Source organism: Zalophus californianus, chromosome 17 (assembly GCF_009762305.2).
Source record: "Zalophus californianus isolate mZalCal1 chromosome 17, mZalCal1.pri.v2, whole genome shotgun sequence".
Classification (NCBI taxonomy): domain Eukaryota; kingdom Metazoa; phylum Chordata; class Mammalia; order Carnivora; family Otariidae; genus Zalophus; species Zalophus californianus.
In genome coordinates, this window is record NC_045611.1 from 38,128,299 (window position 1) to 38,139,242 (window position 10,944).

A 10,944-nucleotide genomic window follows, 5' to 3' on the forward strand; every position below is an offset into this window, starting at 1 on the left:
TAAGGGGAGAAGATTGGAGGAAGAAAAAAGACCTTGCTGCAATAGCCCAGGCAAGAACTGACAAGGCCTCAATTAATGCATATGCATATATGTATTATATACATTTATGTATACAGATACACACAGGTATATACACACAAATACATATACAGGATCGTGATCAGGACTATACATGCTGCACTCAAGAGTCCCTGGGTGAAACTAAAATTTTGGTTCCACCAACTTACCAGCTATATGATTATGGACAAGGCACTCCCATGGGTCTCAATTTCTCTACCTGTAAACTAGGAATAGCAACATTACCCAGCTGACAGGATTTTTTGAGGATTGAATGAGATTGTACACAAAAGTACACTTAGTCTATGGACTAGGAGTTGGTGCTCAAAGTTTGCCCCTATTAGAATGTTACAAATTGCAGAGACAGTAATGGACCTGTTTTACTAAGTAGATACGATTAGCAGGGTTTGGGCATTTAGAACCAGGGGAAGGGGTAATGGAAAAGGAGGCAGAGGAGACTAGAGGTTCTTACTGCCAAGTAGATTACTGGGTAGATGGGAAGGTCACCAATTGCAATGAAGAAGATGGCTTATGGGAAACAGATGACTTCCTTTCCTTTTGGACAGTTTAAGGTGTTAACAGAACATCTGTGTACAGATGCCCAGTTTAAGTGGCTGAACATGACTGTGAAGTTCAGGGAAGTAATCTAGGGGAATTATTAGCAATAGGTGATAATGAAAGTGTGTTAGAACAGTGGGCCAGGAATATCATTCTGAAAAATATGCACATTTATTTTGGGTCAATATACAAAAGCCAATATTTAAATGACATGAAAATATAGAAAATGCCATTTCAGCACAATGAGAATGAAGAGTGACTTCTGACAAATAGTACATTCCCACTGTTCAGAAAACAGCGTACTAATAGCACATTCTGATCCTACACCATATACATCAAATAAGGACAAATGCCCTCTCCATACTCAGATTGAGTCAAACAGATTTTATGAAGATATGCTTAGAAAGACAAAAGTAAATGTGACATTAGCAACAATGTTAAGGTTTTTGGAAAGGTCATTTTCTATAACCACTCTGTTTAATGCATAATAAAAAGGGAATCTCAAGATTGCCCCAATCTTTACCCCCAGTAAAAAAGTACATGCTAATCATCTGATGTCAGGATGCCAACTGGTCAAATTTATTTTAAGTCATTTCCCCCTAATATCTAGGATTTTGTTCCACTGAAATAATCAAACATAAGTCTGCTCTAACCGTTTAACATAGTATCAAGTAATTTTACTTGTCTTGGTCACTTGTGGAACAAAGCCTTCTTTTAAAAACTAAATGGGATACATAAGTTTAACATCATTAGTTAAAGTATCACAAAAGACACAAGCAGCCCACCAAATCCAATTCCAGCACAGAACACCTGTGATACATCTAGGAAAGCGCTAACTTCCTGTTTTTCGCCTCCCCAGGCAGGGAGTCACAGTGCAGTTGTTTGACATTTCAAACATGAAAAGATGAAGGCAGCACTTCAGGGTGGGAGGGGGTAATAATGGGGTATGGGCATTTCTCTTCAGGAAAGTGGTGCTGCTACCGGGTATTTACCCCAAAGATACAAATGTAGGGATCCAAAGGGGTACATGCACCCCGATGTTTATAGCAACAATGTCCACAATAGCCAAACTATGGAAAGAGCCAAGATGTCCATTGACAGATGAATGGATAAAGAAGATGTGAGATACACACACACACACACACACACACACACACACACACACACACACACACACAATGGAATATTAAGCAGCCATCAAAAACCCCCAAATATTGCCATTTGCAACGACATGGATGGAACTAGAGGGTATTATGCTGAGTGAAATAAGTCAATCACAGAAAGACATGGACCATATGACCTCACTGATATGAGAATTCTTAATCTCAGGAAACAAAATGAAGGTTGCTGGAGTGGGGGTGGGTGGGAGGGATGGAGTGGCTGGGTGATAGACACTGGGGAGGGTTATGTGCTATGGTGAGAACTGTGAATTGTGTAAGACTGTTGAATCACTGACCTGTACCTCTGAAACAAATACATTGTATGTTAAAAAAAGAGAGAGACCATAGCAGGAGGGAAAGAATGAAGGGGGGGGAAATCGGAGGGGGAGACGAACCATGAGAGACTATGGACTCTGAGAAACAAACTGAGGGCTCTAGAGGGGAAGGGGGTGGGGGGATGGGTATTAGGGCATGTTCTGCATGGAGCACTGGGTGTTATACAAGAACAATGAATCATGGAACACCACATCAAAAACTAATGATGTAATGTATGGTGATTAACATAATAAAAAAGTTAAAAAAAAGAAAAGTGGTGCTGATGGTTTGGCCAGCAGTTTTTAGCTTGTGGACCTGTGTTCCCCTCACAACTGAGTATTCTGTTCCCACTCCCCCATCCCTCCATCCCAATACCAGCAGCATCCTCCAGCCATTGTGACAATCAAATAATGGCCACAAACACCCCCTTGAGTAGGAAGGCTGCCCTGTTTGAACGCTACCATTGTAAAAGATTGGTTCAGTTGATTAAAATGCTTTGGATGTATTTATTGAAGTACCAACTACTGCAAACACAACAAACATTTATCTAAGAAAACTATTTCCATTATTGGGGCAGGGGGGTTGAAGAGGCTCAGAGAATCTTAAAAGGCAGAAGGACTCTTAGAAACCATCCCAAATTTAGATGGGGGAAAAAAGTGCCCAAAAGAGGTTAAGGAACAGGGCCGTGGTTTGATGGCTAGGAAATGGCAAAGCCAGAATTAAAACCCTAAATTCCAGTACTTCCACTATGCCATGTTCCCAACTCAATCCACACATGGATATTTTAAAAGCTCAGCAGTTTCAGTTATGCCCAAAGGAACAAAATTCCTTTAAACTTACACACAGGAAAAATCAAACCCCCCCAAAAAAGTCACTCAGATTTGCTGGGGTCTAAGAATTCATTTAATGCTTTGAGGCCTCTACTCCAGGCTTAATAATTTATCTTCAAATAAAAATTGGAATTTTTATTTATCATCCCATAAGTTCTTCCAAGTAAGAATTCTTACTGTAAAAATATATGAGCTCCTACATTAGCATATCCTGAGGAAGTGACGAATAGTTCCTGCTGCCATTTTTAAAAAGTAGGAACTCAATTCAACTTCAAATTTTGTCAGTTTATAATACATATATTGGTATAGTTTTAAAAAATAAATTGTGGACAACTGGCATCATAAAAAGGTAGCATGAGAAGAAAGTGTAAAATGATCTTCCTCATAAATGTTAGGAAAAAAGTAATCTTCACTACAGCGATAAAATATCCAACAAATACCTACATTTCATGGACTCATGACGGGGGGCAGCTGTTTCCTGTGAGATGCTCCAAATATTAATGAATACTACATACCCACTGTGCTTATACATAATGATGTAATTTCACTACTTTTAGTAAACTAGCGATGTTTGGCACCTTTTGTCTTATAGTTTTACCTAAATAACAACATAAAATACTATTATAATAAGCCCCATTTAACACACCTAATTTTCTTTCTGGAATGGTACAGATGACCCCAATACCTGCTCATAAGCATAAAAACTTTGACATTTTCTTTTTGATGCACTTAGCTGCCATTTTAAAGACTGGAACCCAGACAGCCAGTTCCCTTTGGAAGACCTAACCACTTAATCTAGTTTACTTTCTTAAAAATGCACATGTGATCAAAGATGGACCCAGTGGTGTATTACTGGCCCATGGCCAAAGAGCAAAGGCAAACTTATCAAAGCAGCTGTTGACTCTCAACGAAGGGCACAGCGCACTCCCAGTTCCCAGGGGGAGTATCAGATCTGTCTTGTTTCACCTGTGTAACTGAAGGTAGAAGGCAGAAAGCAAGAAGAGTGTGTGGCTTCTGATGTCCCCCTGTGCCTTCACTTCACAGTGAAAATTGGTGATTGTGAAATACAATTGAAATACCTCAAAATGTAATCACTGCAGAAACAAAACCAGCAGGATCATTTTTACACTAACACTGTGTCAGATACTTTGGCCTCTTGATAGGGTGGATGCAGGAGCAATGGGAACATGAATAGCCACACCAGATGAAGAAAGTAACAGCTCTCATTCTGGAAAGCTTTTCTCAGATAATATCCCACCACTGCCTCTTAAAACTGAAAAATTCTAAATACTTACTCCCAAATGTGAAAAATAAAATTTCCTGACTTGTCACACAAGCAGGAAATTGGCTACCTAGAAGTGGGGCTAAACCCTCCGAACTGCTAACACCTCATTTAGGACTCTCCCATAGAGTATATTCAACGTCACCACACAGACTTGAGGTGGGTGGGTCGGGGGAGTGTGGAGGGGTGGAGACGGGGCAGGACACACATAGCCAGGACTCATGCGCAAGAGACAAGATGGGAAACCCGGATACTACTATTTCTGCCAATGCCACAAATATCTTCCAGGACTTGGAAATGACCAGCTAGTTGCACCTCAGTCTAACCATTAGCACTGTAGAATCTGTGTCCCTGACACAAAGAAAGAAGATGGAGAAAGTTCATTATAGATTTCACAAATATATTATACACCAGCCTGTAATTTTTAAAGAGAATTAACTATCAAAGAAACTGCACTTTTTAAGTCTTTGAGGTTAACAATGTTTAACAGTGGCTTTATTAGGTGAATGCTTGAAAGCATTCAACATTAAATTCAATTTACTTCACATTAATGTTTGCAAATACATTATTAGCAATTCTTAAATATTTCAAATCAACTTAAGTATAGAAGGCTTGCTTATAAGTCTTCTGAGGTGACAAGAAGACCAAAAGGAGCCTAGAACTTGAGTCCAGGTCTCTAACCAACAATCACCATGTCGTCACCAGTGAACTCATATGAGGGAACTTCAAGGTTGAGAGGTGCAGGCCCCTTCCTGATCCTGCCAGAAGCATCATAGTGTGACCCATGGCAAGGGCAGTAATAACCACCAAAATCTCCTGCATTTGCAATGGGTACACAACCAAGATGAGTGCAAACACCTATCAGGATAACCCATTCAGGTTTCTTTACTCGATCTAAATCATGCTGTGGGTCCCTCAACTGGGACACTTCAACTGCAGCCTCCTGCTCAATTTCCTTCTTGGTTCTATGGCGCACAAACAGTGGTTTTCCTCTCCATTTGAAAGCCATGTTCTTGCCTTCTGGAATATCGGATAGCTTGATTTCGATTTTCGACATGGCCAACACATCAGCAGAAGCACTCATGCTGGAAACAAACTGGGAGACGACATTCTTGGCAGCATATGCAACACCTATACTAGTCGTTGCAGTTATCAAATAGGAGAAACCTTTTCTAGCCTCACTGCTCTCTTTTGAAGACTTCGTACCATCTAACACTTCGGTGCGTCGATAGTCAGAGAAGTCAGGCACTCTGATGTCTGTGTGGGAAAAACGAATGGAAGCCGGGACTGCAAAATAAAGTTAAAAAACACAATTAGATGAGTACCGTGAAAGGGACCTACATTAGGAAATAATCTTTGTGAATTCATAAGCAAAAATCAAGTTATAAAAATGTGAAATATGGCACTCACTGATCTCAGAAATTGTCAAGTTGGCAGTGCCAGCATATAAAATACTGAAAAAGAAATGAAGTCAATCACTACCTATCATACTGGTAAGAAATCACAAGATTATATGTGTAAACCTGAGTTTCTCCTGACTGAGCACCGCTGATTCAGAATTCTTAACAATTTAGTGCATCAAATCTAAAAAGTTAAACAGTACTGTAAACAGCAATATTTTAAAATCCCTGAAAATTCAACCTGCCAAGACATACAATTATGGTAACTATCTCTCACATTCTCTGGATTACAAGGGACCCTAAACTCCTCAAGCCTACCCAATAAGTTGATTTGTGACCATCTTATTAAACCAAATGTCTAACTTTACATTCCTATCTACCTACTTGCTGAAAGAACTGCTAAAAATTCATAAAATACTTATTACAAGATAATAAACATTCTGTGAACTGTCAGCCTAACTTTAGTTGCAGGAAATTTAGAGATTTCTATTTTATACTCTGGAGCATAAATTAGTATTATTTGACTTCAAGTAAAGCCACTAATGGACAGAAAAGAACATCCTTATCAAAATATACAACCATCAAATGAAATCTCCAAAAGAACCAATTATTTCAATTTAGTACAGGATAAAAGAGCAAAATTCTCATATATCCCACTCTTCAGTCAAGGGCAATAACTTCTATAAGCGTAAAGGCATTATCTTTCTTTTTCATTGGTGTGGGTCTCTCAACTGAAACACTACTACTGCAGGCCAATTAAATAGGTCAGATCTTTGTGTCAAACGAATGTTAAACAAACAATTACTATTTATGTAGTATGTTGGATATAAGTAGTTTTGTTAAGACTTTATTTCTTTGAGTGAGAGAGAGAGAGAGGGAGCATGTGCAGGGGGAGGGGGAGAAGGAGAAACAGACTCCCCACTGAGCAGAGAGCCCAAGGGAGGCTCCATGCCAGGGTCCTGGGATCAACACCCGAGCTGAAGGCAGATCCTTAACTGAGGAACCCAGGCACCCCAGTTTTGCTAAAAAAAAAAACCAAAAAACAGATTATGTCCTTTGTCCCATACCATTTTTAAATATCTAACAAAAAAATGAACTTACTGGCATCACTTTTAAGTATGTTTCAGGAAGCAAATCTCTTTGCAAATTGTATATGCATTTTAGGAAATTTGCCACAAGGTTTCCTTTTTAGAAAAGGGACACTAAAAATTCCTCACTTAGAAAATGTGTTGTTTCTAAAAGAAATATGTACTTAAAAATGCATTTTCATATAAGTCGCAATTCTACTTAGTCTACTAGGCCGTCTCATCCTAATATACTTCTTGAACAGTTAAACATTATAATAAAGACTATATCAACTATTTTCACGTGGTTCTCAAGGTCAATAACAATGGAAGCCCTAAGTACAATTCACCCTTAAACAACATGGGGGTCTGGCGCACCAACCCCAGATGCAATCAAAATTCCGTTATCTTCTGACTCCCTCAAAACAGCCTACTGTTGCCTGGAAGCCTTACCAGTCAATTAACACATATTTTGTGTGTTATATATACATATATCATCTATTGCATTCTTATAATAAAGCTAGGGAAAAGAAAATTATTAAGAAAATCATAAAGTACATCTGCAGTACTATACCATATTTATATATATAAAAAAAATCCACACAGAAGTGGACGTGCGCAGTTCAAACCCATGTTGTTCAAGGGCCAACTATATTCATAAACAATGGTAACCTATCAACATCATTCTATGTACTTTTCTGACTACCCAACATTTTTTGGAGGGGACCAGGACATGGGTAGTGACTACCTGAGATTCACAACTATGGCAGAGTGACATTGCATTATATACTACTCTACCTCTCCCTAATGCTAACCTATCAGTGTAGACTGGGGTTTGGGATCAAGTATGAATTACTTTCCTTTAGTATTGTCTGGGATTAAAAAGGAAAGATGTATATCATACTTAACAGATGAAGGAACCTAAGTTCATACTTTACATTAAAAACAGTATCTACAACCCCTGACCATGTTAACAGCATACAAGGAAACGTACAGGAACATTAAATAGAATGGTTTTGACGTTCTCTTCCGGAGATTTGGCGGTCCAAGAGATCCAGTTGTCTACTCCCCTTTTATCTAGCAGGTTACACTTTATACTGTACACCACCATGAACACTTTGGGAAATTAAACTGCCATACTGTGACAGTCATTCTCTAAGTAATTTACATTAACTCTATTAGGTGTGACTTAAGCAGCAAAAATGCTAGCTAGATTTAGTTCTAAACTCGAGCAGAATCAGATACTTCTAGAAACAGAAACGTAAGGGATTATAACAAAACAGGTTTTTGTTTTAAGGTGAACTCTTATGTGCCCTGGAAATCTTCCTTACCTCAAGGATCTTTTCCTGATCGAATCCTCCCCTCTCACACCCTCAGCACTATCTTTCCACAAACCATCTAGACAGGAGATTTTAATGTGAACTGAAGCTACAAGCTGAAGACATGATCACAGAAAAAGTTTGCCTTATGGTTCTATATTATTTACCAGTCTTGGAAAAGTCAGGTAAGCCTCTAATTTTTAGAAAAAAACCCTTTAGCCATTACACAAATTCCAAAGATGCTTTTTGCCTTTGCTGTTGAAGTTTTCTACTCCCTTATTGTTTCTCACCTCCAGGTCCAAAGAATAGGCTTAGGATGGGCTAGTGTACCCTGTTCATGCCCTGAACAATGTCTCCAAAACCCACTGGTGCCCCCTAACAAAACAAAACAAAAAATCACCATTTTATTCATCCACAAATATTCTGAACTGATGCAAAATCTGAGGTTGTAGGAAATAGAAAAATAAAGATTTTTCTCTATGCCCTCAAGCACAAGGTCAGAGGCGTCACCAGGAAACACAATAGTGGAAAGTGTTACGTACTATAAAGCATAAACGAATCAGCAAATAAAAGATTTTATTGACCTGATCCTGAACAGAGATTGACCTGGTAAGACTTGGAAATATGGAAAACTGAGCAGATTATTTTACAGTAGAGAACAGGGTGAATAGAGGAAGAATAAAGAATGGGGGCAATTTAGTTTGTAGGGCAAGCATTACTTGTCCTACTTGCCAAATCAACTGTCAGTGGGGCCAGGAAGGTAACACAATGAAGTAGGTCTGGTGAGGACTGTGATTAACTGAAAGAGCACTTGCTCCAACTAAGAGGGCAGCCAGTGCACAGCACACTAGACTTTTCCCATGTAGAAACTAGAGTTCAGTGCTGCCAGATTCCAACATTTTAAGACACACAAGAAATCTTCCTTTTAAAACTATGCAGGTTGGGCAGACTACAGGCACACTGGCCTACAGGTTGCCATTTCAGGATTTCCAATCCGGAGCCTGAAAAAAGAAATGGAACACAAGCCACCAAAAACAGAGTAGGATTTGTGAGAGTTGAAGGCTAACTCAGTCCTTCAAATCAACCTCTGCCTGTTGCTCTTCTTGAGGAATAAACTGATTACAGTGTGAAAATACCGGCCCAGCAAATGAAAACGCTGCTAATACTCACACCATTAATGACTTGGGGCCTGTGTTAGTATTTTGTTGTTGTTGTTGGGAGGGGGCGTGAAAGAGAAGGGCACTAAAGGGATCAGGTGGTGGTAAGTGGGACAACGTCCCAAATATTAATAGCAGTTCCTGTTTTTTCAGCACGTATAAAGTACCCCAAAATGTGCTAATGGCTTTATGTAAATTTTTCCATCTAAAGCTCACGACAGAAACTGGTATAATCATTCACCCATTTCACTGGTTAAGGCAACACGTTTAGAAATTTGCCAAAGTCAAACGACCTGTAAGCAACAAAATCTGTCAGACTTTGCTGAAACGATCGGTCTTCAGAGTTCTTGAATTTATCCAGGGAAGTACAAAATTTGGCCTGTGGTTTACCCAGACTGGCCGCCAACGGAAACAAACCCGCAGAGGCACGGAAGGCCAGGGCCGGAGGTCACTCTGCGATCGCTCAACCCAGCTGCGTCCGTGCACAGGTGAGAGCAGAGACCCGGGAGGTGCAGATGATTGCCCAAGGTCGACACAGCCCGGAAACCTAATCTCCCAAGCAGGACTCCGCTCCACTTCCCCGCCCTCCTCGGGTGTGCCCTGGGTCCAGAGCCGGAGGGAGCGAGAAAAAGGGGTCCCCTCAGCGCCCGGTCGCTCCCCTCAGCCCGGCTCACCATTGAGGCCCACGGAGGCGGCCAAAGGCCGGCTCGCGGCCTGGCCACTCAGCGACTCCCGGCACAAGAAGGGCCGCTTCACGTCCAACACTGGAGGCTCCGGGGTGGTGGGCACCGAGGCCTGCACCAGGGGCCGCAGCGCGCCCGCCACCCCGCGGGACGTGGCCGACAGGACGGGCGCGAACGGGCCCGAACGGGAGGCCACCGACAACATGGCGACAGCTTCTCCAAACGCCGAGCCGGTCACAGGGACGACCTTCCGCCAACGGCGCAGGCGCGAGAAGGTGCAGGAGGCGCGCACCCGTGACGTTAGCGCGCCGGCCCAAGTGGTGCCCGAGCCTGAAGAGGCGCTGCGTCAGAGGCAGGGCTACGAGCATCCGCTGAGGGCGGAGCCAGGCGGGGAGGAGGGTGTGCCGCCCTATTCGTCCGTCCCGCGCGTCTTTTGGTCTGTGTTCTGGGATCTAACCGGAAGAAGGTGGTCAAAGGCGGTCCTTCGGACGTGTCCCGTGGATCGACTTTGCGTCCCTCAGGGTAAAAACTATCTGTAGGAACCTAGGGATAAGAATAAGTTATCATAGTAGATTAAATAGAGGTAATAATAATTCTTAACATATGTTAGGGCATATACATATATATTAGGTTATATGTAGTTGTAAAACCTAGAACAGAGACAAGAATATAGTGACCATTATGTGTATACTATAATGTTTATAATTAGCACTATCGAACTAAAAAATAAAATAAATAAATTTTTTAAAAAGCCAGGGACTTAGGGGCAAAGCTTAATAATAATGACAATGGTAATGGCTTATGTGTATTAAGCATTTACTGTGTATTAGATTTTGTGCATAATCTTCTTTCTTTCATTCATAGTCAAGGTCCCTATGAAGTAACAGCTATTTTACTGATGAGGAAACCGATGTTTAGAGGGATTATTGTCCAGTACAGGAGAGCCAGCAAGGCGTAAAAGGGGTTAGTCTGTCTTCTGAGTCTGTGCTCTCGACCATCACCAGTTTCCCTAAGTGAGATTTCAGGAGATTCAGGGATGAGTCCCTAAATCACTTTCTATCACATAGTGAGAAAGTTATTTCCTTCTTACTTCTCTTTCAATCCTTCTGATTTTACACC

At 41.0% G+C, this 10,944-nt stretch overlaps 1 protein-coding gene across 1 annotated transcript; it reads right to left on the reverse strand.

The window, feature by feature from the left end:
• Positions 1-4,601: 4,601 nt before the first annotated feature.
• Positions 4,602-10,143, reverse strand: LOC113936090 (cytochrome b-c1 complex subunit Rieske, mitochondrial). The gene is made up of 2 exons (XM_027619009.2): positions 9,817-10,143; positions 4,602-5,489 (listed from the first exon to the last, which is right to left on the reverse strand). Exons 1-2 carry the CDS (start codon positions 10,028-10,030, stop codon positions 4,879-4,881), a joined length of 825 nt encoding a protein of 274 aa, XP_027474810.1. The 5' UTR covers positions 10,031-10,143; the 3' UTR covers positions 4,602-4,878.
• Between the last annotated feature and the right edge of the window lie 801 nt (positions 10,144-10,944).

Excerpts from the sequence above, each read along its gene's own strand:
- LOC113936090 (XM_027619009.2), bottom strand. The coding sequence starts at position 10,030 with ATGTTGTCGGTGGCCTCCCGTTCGGGCCCGTTCGCGCCCGTCCTGTCG. Across the intron at positions 5,490-9,816 it reads CGCCTCCGTGGGCCTCAATG|TCCCGGCTTCCATTCGTTTT; the intron begins GTGAGCCGGGCT and ends TTTATTTTGCAG.